General features: G+C 32.5%; 1 protein-coding gene across 2 annotated transcripts in view; it reads left to right on the forward strand.

The window, feature by feature from the left end:
- The window catches only part of LOC106667108 (protein dopey-1 homolog), a 31333-nt gene extending 14366 nt beyond the window's left edge, over window positions 1–16967 (forward strand). Inside the window, exons 14-32 of one of the 2 annotated variants that reach the window (XM_014394842.2) lie at window positions 1592–1821; window positions 1881–2082; window positions 2139–2416; window positions 2475–2625; window positions 2726–2907; window positions 2966–3137; window positions 3197–3318; window positions 3383–3542; window positions 5258–5383; window positions 5437–5676; window positions 5731–5851; window positions 10226–10429; window positions 11342–11507; window positions 11589–11800; window positions 11856–12008; window positions 12069–12264; window positions 13799–13951; window positions 15128–15236; window positions 15306–16967. In XM_014394842.2, coding sequence (XP_014250328.1) covers window positions 1592–1821; window positions 1881–2082; window positions 2139–2416; window positions 2475–2625; window positions 2726–2907; window positions 2966–3137; window positions 3197–3318; window positions 3383–3542; window positions 5258–5383; window positions 5437–5676; window positions 5731–5851; window positions 10226–10429; window positions 11342–11507; window positions 11589–11800; window positions 11856–12008; window positions 12069–12264; window positions 13799–13951; window positions 15128–15236; window positions 15306–15485 — 3357 coding nt within the window. In that variant the 3' untranslated portion in view covers window positions 15486–16967. The remainder of the gene's footprint in view (window positions 1–1591; window positions 1822–1880; window positions 2083–2138; window positions 2417–2474; window positions 2626–2725; window positions 2908–2965; window positions 3138–3196; window positions 3319–3382; window positions 3543–5257; window positions 5384–5436; window positions 5677–5730; window positions 5852–10225; window positions 10430–11341; window positions 11508–11588; window positions 11801–11855; window positions 12009–12068; window positions 12265–13798; window positions 13952–15127; window positions 15237–15305) is intronic. The other variant, XM_024227050.1, reaches the window with a different exon arrangement.
- The last annotated feature ends 41 nt before the right edge of the window (window positions 16968–17008 follow it).

Here is a 17008-nt window from a genome sequence, read left to right on the forward strand (position 1 = left end):
TTAGGTTTCATTTGCTTGAAAAAAGGTTTCATTTGCTTGGAAAAATAGTTTCATTTGGTTGAAAAAAGGTTTCATTTGCTTGGAAAAATAGTTTCATTTGCTTGAAAAAAGGTTTCATTTGATTGAAAAAAGTTTCATTTGGTTGGAAAAGGTTTCATTTGCTTGGAAAAAGGTTTCATTTGATTGAAAAAAAAGTTTCATTTGGTTGAAAAAAGTTTCATTTGCTTGGAAAAAGGTTTCATTTGATTGAAAAAAAAGTTTCATTTGACTGAAAAATGCTATATATTCCACCATTGTCACTATTGCACTACAAAAACAATCACGCTTATAAATACATTCTCGCAAAACAGTAAACACAGAATACATCAATCCCCAAATTTTTTGTATGTACATGCCTACTCAAGAGGTCCAACCTTGTTGTTGCAGATGAGGTTATTTACATTTTTCAAAATCAATTAAAATGCCATGGGCTCAAGGATTTGAACCTAAAACCGTTAACGTGGCAAATATGAGTTGGACGCCCTAACTGCTCAGCCACTGCAGTCCCTTTGTTCAGTAATAAGATTAACTGCAATAAAAAAAATCTATGTACAAAAATACCCTTTTCATCCAAAAATCAAAACAGGCGTTTCAAAGATTGGCTGCCATATTCTAGCATAATTCTCATACCAGCGTTCTTACCCGCTCTTGATTTTTTTAGTTGTGTATAAGCTCTATATTCATATTGTCACTAGTCGAATGACAGGCAAACAATTCAAACCAGTAGATAGTTTGACAAGAACCTGTTAAGATTCTCATTAACATGAACCATCGCTTGTGCGATCAGTCACATTTCTCGGACAGCAGTATGTGACTCCTACAGGCGAAAATACCTGAATTACGGGCACAAGCAAGTTCCAGGCCTATAGCTTGATATTGGGTTTGGATTCATAGTGGTACATGGTGAGATTACTGGAGGGTAAATGAGAAAGTTTATTCTCTAGGCGGACCGATCTGTCGGAAGTACCTGTGCTAGGGGTACCTTTTTTTGCGGTCTTAAAAGATCCTTATGTCCTTTTCAGGACATCAAGTAAGAATGGAAATGTCACAATAAAACTACAATCCAGGTGCCATGACAGTAGCTTGACCAAGACTCCTAGACTAAAAATAGTATTGGGAATAATACAGATAAGATATTAGAGAGAGTTCTTCAAATTTAGGGAAAATAATGAAATTCTGCAGTATGGCTTCTCTCGCATAATGTGATTTTGATAATCTTTCAACCAAAAGTGCGGAGTATAGGTGTTACAGATGGCGTGTACTCAGCCTAAAATTGAGCAAAAAGCCTTTCCCATTCCTTGTGTCAAAAACCATGGAACTCTTTATACGAGTCAAGGAATGTCACCCCCTGGTTGTCGAATGAATACTGAGAATAAAATAAGGGCAGTTTAAAAATTATTATAAAGAGTAAAGCAGTAAAATAATAATAAAAATTAGAAGACGGCTTAGGAAATAAATATTGAGAAAAGCGGTCATTTTTTATTTATTCCTCCCCCCTTCAATTTTATTTTATATAGTTGACTATCTTATTGATTTTTATTTCTGTTTTTAGATCAAACCGGCACTTAGGCCAAAGCCAAAACTACATCGAAAACTTCAATATCAATCTACAATTACATCTCACACGACTAAAATTGATCATTCATATGCTCATATACTCTTATATAAGAATAAGTACAATCATAAGAAGGTTTTGTACATATTTGAGACATTAAGGAATATCCTTATTTGCAATCCACGCGCATTTATATGTACCACGGCCAGTACGGGTTTGGTTTCAAGGTTGGTTTCAAAATTATATATTTAAAAAAAAAAAAATTAATTGGTTTTTAACTTCACAGGTCTCCGATATTAAAATTACTAGCTAGACATAGAAAATCTCTATTTGGCAGAGGTTTTTCAGGGGATCTCGAAGGAAATAGCATTAAAAATGCTATGTACCTAGAAGTTGTCATACTGATATGTCTATATTTCCTAAGGAGTTACTATCCTAATTTAGAATCAATTGATATTACCAAAGAAGACATAATTGGGAATAAAGAGGTATATAAATTCAAACTGTATTAAAGAACACAATTATTAAATTGTTTTTTGTCTAGGTGCAAATGACTTGCACCGAAATTCTCACCCAACTAACGACTCAACTCATACTAATCATTCGCGAAGGGACAGACGGATTGTCTAAGTACATTGGAGAACTTTTTATCCGAACTAAATTTTATAAAATAGTATTGCATACAGCATACACGAGTCTGCAATGTACAAGTTACAACACATCGCAATTTAGCCAACAAATTTTGAATTTTAATGACAGCTACGATGCTACACAAGAAAGACTATCAAGGCATGCAGAAGCACTTCAGAAAAATCAAGTTAGGTTAGTACACTGTTTTATATAATAAAAAAATTATTATTTACTTTTTACTATTTTTCAGGCTTTTATTAGCTATAATAATTTTAGAATATGAAGTAGCACAACAAAGAGGAGAAAATCAGTCAAAGTCATCGGACAAGCAAGGAGATTTAAATGATTGTAAATACATAAACGGGAAATCGATACCACAACAGCCTCTTTTTCTTACAATTGTAATAACCCTAAATTTATTCTCATGCTTCAAATTATATATATATATATATATATATATATATATATATATATATATATATTTTTTTTTAATAATTGTAGATTACTCACGCTTTGGATATAACTACACATCGTCACACTCATGCTAACTGGATCGGCCTTTTAGCCTGCGCTCTCCCTTATTTGGGGCCAGCACTTACTAAAGTTGTCGCCACTTCGCTTAAGCAAATTTGTCACAATATCGAGGTTTTGTCGGAGAATTATGTCAAACCTGGAACTTCCAGGTAATAAGTCAATTACATAAAATTCGTATTTATATATTTACAGTTTCATTTTTTCCAGTTTTCCTCCAGACTACGGGTTAATACAGATTGAAGCTTTAACGGTTTTGTGTCATTTCTGTTTGCTCGATACGTCAAACAGTATCAAATACTATTCGACCTCTGTGACTCAACCGCCTACACAATATCCGAGTAACTTTATTTACTTTTTTGGCAACAGCTCTGCAAATTTAGTAAGTACAAAATGCTTCAAATTATAGTGTATTTTTTCTAAAACTAATTGTTCTTAAAGGAACCAAAGAAAGAGAAGAATGAAGCGCAAGTTGCAGCACGTAAAACAGTCCTTGGATTGCTTCCTCAAGTAATCGCAAGTGTGTCAGTTTTATGGCATGCTTTAATGAATATAAAAGAAAGGTAGCTTAAAATAGAAATGTTAACTGTTTTGTATTTTAATACTTGCCTTTTACTTTACTTTTAGAGATGAGGAAAACAGTGAAGTAGGAAGTCCGAGGGTTATCAAACAGCAAATAATAGAATTTTTAAGCCCCATAGCTGTCCATCATGCAACAAGTTTTCTAGCAGCAATGGCAATCGTGTGGAGAGAACAAAGGAAACCAACTGCATCACCAGTGGTCACAGTATGTCCATGCAAAGTTTTATTAGATGTAGATGTAAATTCAAAGATAGATTGGCCAAAGATAGTCTGTACTTATAGCACACTGGTAAGTCCCAGTTCATCAAGAATTTTGATTTTAGATCAAGTTTTAATTGTATTTCTTCTACGTCACAGAGAATTTTCGCCTTTAGATTAGCATTTGGGGTCTCTCTCTACCTCCTCGTAAAATCTGCACGATGTTGGTTGATGCCAACCTTTCTCAAGTGCTCATTAATGCATTCTGATGTCTCTTATTTCAGTCTTGCTAAGAGGTTTTTGGTTTGTTGTGACCAGTGGATCGGAAGTCGGTTGTGTTCTTACATTCACCATGACTTCATTCCTAAGATGCTAAAAAAACACAACCATTCCTTGCAATCCTCTTCTTCATTACTCCTGCATGTCCTAGGATGTAGTAATTTTGTTTTGTCACCTAACCTGTTTGTTTTCCTGAATATTTGGTTTTAGGGGCAAAAACTGCTCGTGTATCTTCTTGCATCCTAAATTCATCACCAATAATTATCTTCCTCGATTCAGGGCTTTCTTTTTTTCCCCATTCATTTCTGGTATAGCGAAACCTCTCTATAGCGGCCACCTCTCTTGACCGACAATTTTTTCATTCCTCAGCAAACAAAATAGGATTTGTATATATTTAAACCCTATGTAACAGAACATCTCTAGACCAATCACAGACTCTGCCAACAGTCCACATCCAAGTAATTCACCCTTCTAGAACAGATAAACAGCAAAAATATATATATATTAAAAGTTCATATAAAAAAAATATTTATTAAAAAGAATTTAAATGCCAACAATGTTTTGAGGGTAGACCCTTTTGTTTAAATTTTGTGACTAGGAAGTTAGAAAATTCTGCATATTTTTCTTTGCTCTTTTCTAAGTTCCATACTTCTTCACATATCCTTTTCTGTGTCGAATTGAACATGTCTTGGTAATCCATTTTGAGAATTACATAAATAAATTTTCTAAAGTTTCTCTTTTGGTGAGGAATAAATTCTTTAGGGATTTTGAAGACTTTTTTGTTTTTTCACTTTTTTTTTCTTTCTGGAAGCTGTTTCGTCTTTATACGTTTTGTTTTCCTTAAAAGCTTCTCTTTTGCGGAATAAACAAAAATTCTTGCCCCTCTAACCACGTGGTTGACCAGGATTGGTGGAACTTAGGATTGCCTGGTCAAACAGGCACATCTTGGCTACTGTTTTTTTTTTTTTTTTTTCATTTTTCATTGTATCAATTAGATATGCATAAAATTAAATTAAATAAGTCCAATTCAAATATCCTGTCCACATTGTCCCTAGGAGCCATAAGTATCGGATAATCTCGCATTAGTACATTCTTGTACTTTTGTTTTAAGTTTTCCGTTTACAGATTCTTCTTTTCTTAGTGTAGTTTTCTTTGCTGTCCTCATTAGTCCTAATAATATTTTTTGCCGTACCAGCTGTGAACATGTTCTCATCGTTCCAGTGATACAAATACATATGAGCCTTTGTATTTTTGTGAGTTTTCTTTGTTTTGTTGTTTATATTAATTTATCAACCCAGTGGATCACACCTTGAGAATCGGTCTCACCGGTAATCTGTAATCATATTTATACTTAATTGGCTTATTTTTATATTATTATTTTATTAAATTTTACTTTCTTCTGTATTATTTATCTACAATGATTATTTACTTATTTTGTAACAGGCAACATCAAATATTAGTGAAGACCAGCATGTTTTAGTGCAGTTGTTGATAGGCATTAAAGCAATGCCTATTGACATTATCACCCAGACCCTCCATCAAGTCGTTAGACAACCTGCTATGAACCAGGTAAAACTGAAAGTATTACCCCTTTTTTCATAAACTGATGTCAAAAATTCTAGGAAATTGCTGTAAGCGTTGAAGTAAGCGCGCTCGAACTGTTCGTAAATTATGCGCAATATATCACTGTGGCCAGCTTGTTCGAGAGCTGGAGTTCTTTGCTTCAGCTGCTCAGAGAGGCGCCGGCGTTGAGCCCTCCTGCCCAGTTTCTACTCCTCGGCGCGTTGAGCCAGTTCATTCAAAGATGCCCCGCTTTCACGGATAAAAAAGATCAAAAAGACCTGCAAGACATTACTATAAAAGTATAAATTTAATTGATTTTTTTTAAGACTGTAATTTAAAAAAAAAATTTTTAGCTTGTTGAATCGTGCAACACTATTGCTGGTGCTTGCTTGTTGAATACTAACTGGTTTATAAGGAAAAACCTAACAGTTCGTGAAGAAGAACCAGTCATAACCCCAGACAAAGAGGATAAATGTAAGTAACCAATTTTTCATAAGCATGATCTTTTTTTTATTTGAAATCATCCTGACAAATGGACTGTTTTGTTTAATTTTATTTCCTATTAGATTATTCACTATTTTCAGTTTGACGATAGAATTTTTATATATAAATATCTTAGCTAACGCATGCTTACATAATTTATATATGCGCATGAATTGTTACAATTTTTTTCTTGATATTAATCTAAACACATTTCAGCTTTTCTTTCCACGTTCTTAATAATACAAGTCAATAAATAGAGTTGCTATAGGGCTAAATTACAGAAATGAAATTTCACCTCCTGTAGTCAACAAGTATGTCTCACTTTTTCTCTAAAATATAGCTGTACTTTAAGCTAACAAGGGGAGTCTACAGACATGGGATCTTGGATTTTGATGAACATTGTTTTGGTGGTACCAAGTTTAAAAATATTAGACTCATGTCCAAGCATTTCTTGCTAATGAGCCCAAAAGGCTGAGAGAAAAAAATTGTTCACATAATTTCAATAACTTAACACAGTTTAATATGAATATATTTTAAAATTATTATTATCTGTCGATTTATGTTTTTACGAAGGATTAGAAAAATAATGATGATGGCTATACCTTTTGTAAACTGACTTCTTCAGCGAAGTTACTACTGTATGTGGCAGATTTTCGGTCGACCGAATTTGAACTGGAGCATCTTGGCAAAACGGTGGTTGTTGTTTGGGTTCCTGATCAGGTCTGGACTTAGGCAACTAAAGCTGGGATGTCTCAACCTCCAGATTTAACCATGACGATCTCACCCTCTGATGTTAAATGCAATAAAAAACATAAAAGAAAGTGGCACTGTTGTTGGGCCAGATCGGCAGAGATGCTCTAGCATATCAAGAGCACTGTCAATTGGTGGCCCTCGGAGGAACTGACTCAGAAGAATGGACACTTTTGGGGGAAAAAACTGCAGGTATGTGTCAAATAAACAATGATGACTCCAAAATTAAAAGGTTTTTGGACAAATCCATTGGTACCATTGAAAACTATGTTAAATTTTTAATAAGATGTTTTTAATACTAAATTCACTATTTTTCATGGTCCGTTTGACAAATTAATAAAATTCAATTAATTAAGGTTTTAAGTTGACATAAAAAAATCAGTGTCACGGGCGGGATTCGAACCCACGACCTTCGGCTTGATACGCCGCTACTCAACCACTTGAGCTATCGTGAAGTGGCATATCAAGCTGAAGGTCGTGGGTTCGAATCCCACTCATGACACTGACTTTTTTATCTCAACTTAAAACCTTAATTAATTGAATATTAATACTAAACTTGTAAACGTTGGTGAAATAAGAATTTTCGTAGCCAGAACTTAAACAAAAAAATTTCAAAGTTGAAAAACTTACTATGGTGATTCTAAAGTATTATTTCCAAACCTTGCTACCAGCAAATTTCAGAAAACGAACTCCATTTAATATCCTTTTTAGTGGAGTAATTGCTTTTTTAATTAATTTTTTCAAAGATGAAGCAATTGATGAAGGAAAGGAGAAAACCGTGGTTGGCAGATTGGTAAGGTTCAAAGATTAATAATAATAAAAAATTTAAAAACTTAAGGAAATATTGAATGAATTTATTAAACTTTTTTAATTTGGATTTGAAACCGAAAAAGTGCAAGTGTTTACTTATTTACCAACGACTGCATCTTTGATTAAAGGATTATTGTATAATTATTCCCCGGAATAAAAGAGTTTTAAGAATTAAAAATATTTTTAGTTATCAATGTGATAACTTGTTAGCATTATGCTGTAATTTTAAAGCCACGGATCCTGTCCGCTGCAGAAAAACTTAAAATAAACTTTCAACTTACAGTGGCTAATATTAGAAAACGGCTTTGTTTGTGTATTGCGGAGGGTGGAGCATTTTGAATCAAAATTTAAAAAAAGTTTAATAAATTCATTCAAAATTTCCTTAAGCTTTTTATTTTTATTATTATTAATCTTTCCACCTTACCAATCCGTCAACCACAGTTTTTTCCATAACTTCATCAATTTCTTCATCTTTGATGGAAGTAATTAAAAAGCAAATACACCACTAAAAAGGATATTAAATGGGGTATGTTTTCTGAAATTTGCTGGTCGCTAGATTTGGAAATAGTAGTATAGAATCACCATAGTAAGTTTATCAACTTTGACAAAAACTATTTTTTAAAGTTCTGGCTACTAAAACGCTCATTTCACTAACATTTACAGGTTTAGTATTGATCACCTCTTATTGGAAATTTAACATAGTTTTCAGTGTTATCAACAGATTAGTGCAAAACCTTTTAGTTTTGGAGTTATCATTGTTTATTTGAAGCAAGATCGTGAAATCTTAAAAAATCAGAAAGAGGGGAATAATTAGGAAAATGTTTAGATTCGGACTATAGTTAATTAGGATGTTTTGGTTCTATTTTGAATGTAGAATCTACTGGCAAAGTTTGTAACACGAGTAGTCAAACACACTGTATAATAGGTCTGGTGCCTGACCCAGTATAATGACCTAACTGATACCCCTTGAACAATATCATTTGCTAAAAGGATAAGACACAAGGTCTGACCCCGGATTGCCAACACCCAAGGTGGCCTCAAGGCCCACTGGTAATTTATTGTATTATTGTAAATAACACAAAAGCTGGTGAGCATCGAGAAGCGGTCGGCTCAACTCTGTACATGTTATATTGTTATGTGGTATGTCGCCTGTTGAGCATTGGAGCTTATATTAATAAATAAAAATTCTTCAGTAATGACGTACAATCCATTGTGAACTTTAGAGGGGTTAGAACCCTAGATAGAGACTGCATGCGATCACATAAATGTCGCCGAAGAAAAAAATAAAAAGTTAGAGGGGTTTATTTCATCCTTATTTTTATCATTTATATGGCATAATACCTGAAGGTTGTCGATATAAGCTCAAGGAAGAAAAATACAGCTTTCCTGTGAACTTTAGGTAAAATCCAGAAGTGTTATGAATTTTTAAGTGGTATACAGCACACCATGGAAAAAATAATGGCTCTGAGCTGATCCATCCCAAAAAAGAAAAATTTTTATTTGCCATAAAAATTCATATTTAAAGGCTTTAAAAGGTGCTAAAAACAAATCTTATTTTATTTTTATTTTTGAATTTTTGGCCTATTGCCTTTACTGAAAGTGTCTACATTTTAGCATGAAGTATATCTAACATCATTTAATATGATCCTGCATATTATTTTGTTATCCTATGTTTAAAAACCTTACAATCGTCTGATATATAAAACCTAGAAATGAACAACAAAAGCTTATTTTATTTTTAAAAAATTCCTTAAATTGTTATTTAAAAAAAACTTGGATTTTTGGAGACCCATTGGCAAGGGTGCTCGGACATATGACTTAATGTTTTCTGGCCTAGTAAAAAAATAGGTTCCTTGAAATTAGCACTCTTACCTCTCATAGCCAGAAATATTATTTTCTACTTATGATATGCAATTATTAAATAAAAATCCAGTAAATTTTTATTTTTTATTGTCTGCAGGTAAGTTAAAACAAATTCAGTTTTATTTTTTACAATTCCACTATTTTAATTTTTAAACTACTAATAAAATTATTTTATTGTTATTTTAAAATTGTGTAATATTTGGCTCTTAGTTTTTTTTCTTTCTTTTTTGTATGGTTTGGCATTTTTCACTTCAGCTTTGTGATGACTAGTTCAACTACACAAGCTAAAAGGCCATATCAAGCAAAATATACACTTGGTCAGATACTTCTGCAATTTTTTAAAGAGATTCATAAAACATTACGGGGAGGTCTGTGGAATGATGAACCGATAGTACGATCACCCCTGATCATCCTGGTGAGCACAGGCTTGGGTTTGTCACTGCATTTCGCCATTTTCAGATATCAGCCTGTGCGGTTATTTAAGCCTTTTAAGCATAGCGTCAACTGACAAAGGCTGGGATTAATCAGCAACGATCAAGCTAATTTTACAGTATTTTCACAATGCTATTAGTCATAGCATTATTTAGAAATAGAGATAGAGAGCTGTTTTCCTACCTTCAGACTCGTATTTTTTCAATTCCCTTGAAAAGTTTTTGTATTACACACTTAGTATGCACTGTTTTTAATTTATGCCCAATCATTTTCATTAACAGAAAAGATTATATACCACAACATAAAATAAATGTTGTGCACCATTTTAGTGCTGTTCAAACTGGGTGAAATTGTATGTGAAGTTGATATTTATTTTTGTTTATAAGTTGAAAAACACTGATTTTACACATACTTATCTAGTCTTAAAAAAAGCAAGGATCAGAATATCGCGTCATAAACGAAATAATTTCAAAATAATTAACCATGATTTATAGTCATATTCATCTATAGATGTTGATGATGCGGAACTTACCGAATATGATTGTGTTACTTTGGACGAGCTAACCGATGGGAAGCCGAAGAAAAAATCCAAACTGAAAAGAGTCACGCAAAAAATCCGCCAGGATGCTGAAAAGCTCCAAATCAGTGCTATGAACCAGTGGTTCATGAAAACATTTGTCAATGAAACCCCTTTAGACTTCTCGGAAAAGAAAAGTAAGTAATAATAGAGTAACAAAAATAAAAGAACTGACAAAAAGAGTCCGAGGGATTAAAAAATGGTTATCACTTTACCTTTCAAAATGCTTTCACCTATTACAAACATTTCTACACTAATCATCTATCAACGTTTTCTCCTAATTTTTCAAAAAATTCTACATTTTATCGTGTTAAAATTTAGTTCATTATTGCAGGAAGGAATCTACTTTTTGTAATATTTTTTTTTTTTTTTTTTTTTTTGCTTGAATGTATTAGCACGTAGTATGAGCGCATGATTTGTGTTAAGTATGATTTCAGGAATGAAATCCCTGCATGCTTTAATTTTAAGTTAAAAAATGGGAAAAAAATTATGGGCAGTTTCATCATTATATTCTATTTTGCATCTGTCATAAAAATGAAAGAGCACATGAATCAATCTCACATGTACTACTTAAAAAAATTTTTAAAAACATAAATTCTATGGTAATTTATGATCAATTGCTGTACTAAGTATAACAACTCAAAGACTTGTCAAATGTCCTACAAAACTTTTAAATAATTATGTATACTCTCGAACGAAAATGTAATTATTTTCGTTTCAGACTAGAAATTATTTCAGTTCAATTTGTCATTAAAATTTAGTCCAGCAAAATTTAAAATTAAAAAGCAAATTTTTTAAAGAACAAATATTTTATAATGGCACAATTGTTAATTTTAAAATTGCTGACACCTTTCACATGCCCACTGATTGCAATTAAACTTATTTAAAAATATAAATTATTAATAATTAAGTAGGCAATTCTTTTTGTGCCTTTTCAACCCTAATTTATTAAAAATCTGTTTTTCATACAACTTTGTTTTTTAAATATTTTTAACATATTAATTTTTGTTCAGTCTTATAACACGGTAAACATTTTTTTACTCTTCTAGGTGGAAGTAACAGCGTGGCCCAATACAGCATCGGTGCTTTGACAATATTATCGCAATTACTTGGGCCGCTTTTAGATGTTGCTTTTGGCAGCCAAGAAAAAGATAGAGTTGTCAGTCTCTTGACTACATTAATGTATAATGTAACGCCATACTTAAAAAACCATACGTATGTATTTTATTTTTCAGATTTGTTTTACACGTTAAAAACAACAGGTTTTATTTATTTATTTTTTCATAAATCACTTAGGCAAAGAAATGCAAGCAGTTATTACGCATGCTCGGAGCTACTTTCAAGTATAACATCATACCAGTATACGAGAAAGGCTTGGAAAAAAGAAGTTACCGATCTTCTCTTTGATTCGTCATTTTTTCAAATGGAAATAAGATCTTTAAAATGTTGGTGCACAATAATTGACAATTTGATGTCACAGGAAGAGTCAACATTTAGAGAATTTATGAGTAATATATTTCTGTTGTATGTTTTGAGTTCTTGGATTGAAACGAAAATTTTCAGGCCGGGTGTCCGTCCCGCAGTCCAATTCGTTGAACATTTTCTCGAGTAAGGAACAAGAATTTGAACAGAGGGCTCAATTGCTGAAAAGACTCGCCTTTGTCCTTTATTGCGGAGAGAATGATCAATTTCATAATAACATGTCAGACATTCAAGGTTAGTAAAATCATCGAGGACTTACTTTCGCTTAAAATTAATATTTTTAAAATATTTTAGAAAGATTAGCCGATTGCGTAAAAACACCTCAGCTTGCTCCGAACCTGCATGCTCAAGTATTTCTGTGCTTCAGAGTCCTCCTTCTGCGAATGTCCCCTTCGGTAATCATGCCGCTCTGGCCTATAATCATCAGTGAAATCCTCCAAGTGATGATTATCCTTGAACAACATTTATCCACAGACTATGAAGAGTTTAGGTAACTCAGCTTTTACTCTCCATTACTTTTAAAAAAATCTAGATTTTATAAATAACAAATTATCCTAATCCGCTCATTATTTTTTACGATTTCATTAATCCGCAACAGACGGAATTGCAGGTGAGTCTTTTTACTTACTGTGTTTAAATTTATTATTAAACTATTTATTTTATTTTAATGCTTTTGCATATTCAGCATATATTGTTAAGACTCACAGACAAAAACTTGTGGTTACTTAGTTAAGACATTTTTCTTTCTACGAGACAAAACTCAGCAGCACCTTCTTAATGGTGTGTGACACATTGATCAGAATTAGAGATTTCAAAGAGGTTTTTTTCATTGGAGTTGTGGTGAAAAAGTACCAAAGGTGACGGTGAAATCAAAACCACAACCGTGGGTTCCATGACAAACCACTCAACCACCACAGACCTCTATTTTGGTTGAGTTGAAAAAGTTAGTGTCATGAGCGGGATTCAAGGCTTGATACGCCGCTGCTCTACCACTTGAGCTATCGTGACTTCATTCTACAAGGTTGTGGGCTTGAATTCCGCTCGTGACACTAACTTTTTCAACTCAACCAAAACCTTAGATAAAAAGAATAATTAATTGAAATTATTATATAAAGTTAAACAAAAGAATATACTTATCACATTTTATATGAGCCAGAATTTAAATATTTTGTAACATTAGACTACGATTAAGAAAATATGATCAAAAACTTATCAATCTGTACAAGTTCGAATCAAATTCATTCAAGCCCACGACCTTCAGCTCAATACACCACTTCTCTAACCTCTTGAGCTATCATAACTTCAATCCACCAAGGTCGTGGGCTTGAATTCCGCTCGTGACACTAACTTTTTCAACTCAACCAAGACCTTAGATAAAAAGAATAATTAATTGAAATTATTATATAAAGTTAAACAAAATAATATACTTATCACATTTTTTATGAGCCAGAATTTAAATATTTTGTAACGTTAGACTACAATTAAAAAATATGATCAAAAGCTTATCAATCTGTACAAGTTCGAATCAAATTCATTCAAGCCCACGACCTTGTGGATCAAAGTCACAATAGCTCAAATGGTTAGAGAAGTGGCGCATTGAGCCGAAGGTCGTGGGTTTGAATCCTGCTCGCGTCATTAACTTTTTTATCTCAACCAAAACCTTCGATAAAAATAATAATTAATTGAAATAATTAATACGGCCAATTATGACTGCTAAACTTTTATGGATTTCTATAATAATCGCAAGAGGGGCTCAGTGGCCACAACAGTTGGCGATAGACATTGGCACAGCGCTCATCATTGTAACGTAAAGGTTCCGGATTCAAATCCAAATTTTTTCCCCTCCAAAAAACCAACATCCTGAGTGAGGGTTGATATGTCAGACACTCACCCTCATAACAAAAAAAAATAATAATTACAAGAAGTTTCCCCAGTGGGTGGAATTTTTTTGCCTGAGTTTTAATTTTTATTCAACAGTAAATCATTGAGTTAATTTTTGTTTAAATAATATATTTGTTTATCAGTTCAAGCGTAAGAGCTCTTTCCTCGATGGAATTGAACTGGATGGCGAATGGAGCACAACTAACTGGAAGCTGGCTTCAGTTGCATCTTGCTGTTGTCAATTTGCTTTTCTTAGCGGAACAGCTCCCAGCTGACAGATTAACTCAATTCCAGATGTAAGTTTAAAAAAAAATTATATTAGAGTATCATTATGCATTATGTTCTTTAACATGTTAGGTATCGTAACAGTAGTTTCTACAGTTTTTTTCTTTGGACAATAAAAATAACGTTTTGGAACAAAAATAAATAAAGATATGGGGAGGTTTTTGAGATTGTGATCATCTCTGATTATCCTGCCTCTGGCTTGTTTTATTCGCCACACATGTTGCCGTTTTGCATAAGTTGGTCTGTCACCTCGTATCTGGAATCATTCAAACATTTTGTCACAGCAGTCCTGAACCCAGAATAACAGCTTTGTCTTACTCGTCAAAAATTTTACTTGCCTCGTGTCTACTAGGTGAATTGTGTTTCCTCTTGCGCTACTGCAGTTTCATCGTATAAATGAAGACAACAAAAACAAAATCCAAAAATTATTGTGAATGATGTAAAACTAAAACTGGCAAACAAGAGGTGAAAAATCAGAAAGACAACAGGGTGAATTAGAGATGGTATAAGGCTGGGGAGAGAGGTATCTCTCGAAAGTATGGCGTTCCCAATGAAACATAGAAATTGTGGCAGAATTGTTTTCTAGGAAAAATTGTATCACAATTTTGCAAAAGTTTGAGAGGCAAGATTATGAACAAAAGGGGGAGAAAAGAGCGGTTCACTGATGATGAGGATGGGAAGTCTTCATTCACTACTGAGCAGCACTACCCTAGCTATACATGAGGTATGATTTCAGCTAGGTATCCTAAAAGGCAAAAAACTGCAAAAGCACTCATCCTGTAAATATTAAAGGGAGGGTAACGCAAGAGAAAAATAACTAAAATCACACTTCAACCCTCTACGGCTCTTTTTAAACAGTACAGGACCATATCAATTGTCCAGCGGTGTCTCGGGTTCACCACAGCCACCGGGTTTTCTGACCAAATCATTGATCAGCCTGTCTTATTTGGTTGAAGAGAGGGTAACACAGTTGGTTAGGCCAGAGTTTTAAACGTGCAGAGTGAGCAATCATCCTTTCAACATCTTCAGAACCACCAAAATGTTCCGTCTAAACCTGGCATCTCTCATGAGCCATATAAAGAAAAAAATCTTCATGTTCAATTTTATATTTTTAAAATTATGACCCCTCAGTAATGCATGTTAGAATATATTTTTTGCCAATTCTTTACCTTAGAAATTTTTTATAGGTATAGATGGGCTTTTATTGGTGAAGAAAGTGGAACGAATTCAAATTCAAATGAAAACCCTGATTTCGTGCCTCACATATCGAGGATTGCAAATTTAATGGATCTCAAGGTAATAATTGATTATTAAATTGCATTTTATTTTTGCAGTTTAAAAAAACTAATATGTATCTTCTTTTAGTACGGGATGTTAGAGGCAGTACCGACCCCTCTGATACCGACATGCAGCCAGATAAAAACTCTTCAGGACCTGCATCCCTTTTTTACCGCTATGAGAAATGGAAAATACACGCCGTTGACAGTCTCGCAATTGGAGCACAATTTAGAACTCGATTTCCTAGATGTAATGGCACCTCGGTAAGGAAGCCGTTAACTTCAGTGAACATACATTATTGTAATATATATACACAATTTTTATATATATATTCTTATTGTGAGGTCTGATATTTGGGACTCACGTTTCCTTTTTTTTCTTATTTTTTTTTTCTCTTGTGGAATAGTGTATAAAATGTTTCTTTACATTGGGAGAGCTTAAATTTTGAGTCCACAAATCTTCAAAATTGTATTATAGAAATTGTAAATATTTTACAAAAAAAATCACCCTTTTACCTCTACTTTTTGGTGAAGTTTTTGTATATATTTGTTTTATTGAAGTCATGAAATTTTCATTCCAGTCATGTTTCTTAACAGTTGAGCATTGTTTGTACATTAATTTATTACAGTATATCAAAGAGTGAACCTTTTAGCCTAAATTCTACGGCTGATAGTGCCTTATGTACATTTTATATATATAAATATTTAGATTGATATTTTTTTATTGTGATGTGAAACAATTGTAAACTTTCTGGGTGAACACGGAAACAAATACCATTTCCAAAGCCTCTTTTAAATATAATTAATTATATTATTTATCAAAAAAACCTCGTCTGTTGTTTTAGTTTTGCATTAAATTAAAATTATAATTGTACAATAATGAAAAATACCATTGAAAAGTTTGGAATTTGAAATGGTATTTTATTGCTGGAAATGAGAAAGTAATTATATTATATTTCATGATAAAAATCAAATTGCATAGTGCAGAATTCCAAATTTCATTCCAAACCAATTGTCCTTTTAAAACAAATCGACTGGTTTTTGTATAAGAAAAAATTTGAATTTTTTCCTTTTCATATTTTATGCTTGAAATTGTAATTTCAAATATTCAAACGACTTGTCTTTGCAACAGGATATATATCTATAAGACAATGATGAAAAAATACTGTTTTATAAAGCAATTTTTATTTATTTTTTTTTTTTTTTTTTTTTTTTTAAATAATTTCTGACCAACTCATTTTTAATAAACCTTTCACTGTTTTTATAAAAACTTTTACAAGGCGACTCGAGTTCCAAAAGAATTTTTACACGTTTGTAAAACTGTTAAATTGCAAATAGCGCATTGTATCACATGCCCATCGCTGTTTTTGAATATATAAATCGCTAAAAGAGAAACACGGTTTGAAATCTAGGTAAATATAAAATTGAAGTAGTCTAGTTAAAATTTGTCTTCCAATTTTCTTCCGTTTTTTGTTCTATTTCATTTAGACAGTTATGGTTTGACGCCAAGTTTTCTCTTTGAACTATATTGTTTAAAGTAAAATATGTTTTATGTGCATTATTGTTATTTATTAGCTAAGGATTTATTTTATTTTAAAATGTAATTAATTGCTGCAAATTAATTGTGATAATACAAGTATAAATTATTCAGAGTTGTATAGTTGAGAAAAACATGTGACTTTCAGCAATTATATTTCCTTAAAGTGCAATTATAATAAATGTAATTAAAATAATAAAACTCTTGTTTAATTTTAATTATAAAAACATTTTTCCCTTAAAAAAATCCCTAAT

The sequence above is a fragment of the Cimex lectularius genome, unplaced genomic scaffold (genome assembly GCF_000648675.2).
Source record: "Cimex lectularius strain Harlan isolate CLEC.00 unplaced genomic scaffold, Clec_2.1 scaffold67, whole genome shotgun sequence".
Taxonomy (NCBI): Eukaryota; Metazoa; Arthropoda; class Insecta; order Hemiptera; family Cimicidae; genus Cimex; species Cimex lectularius.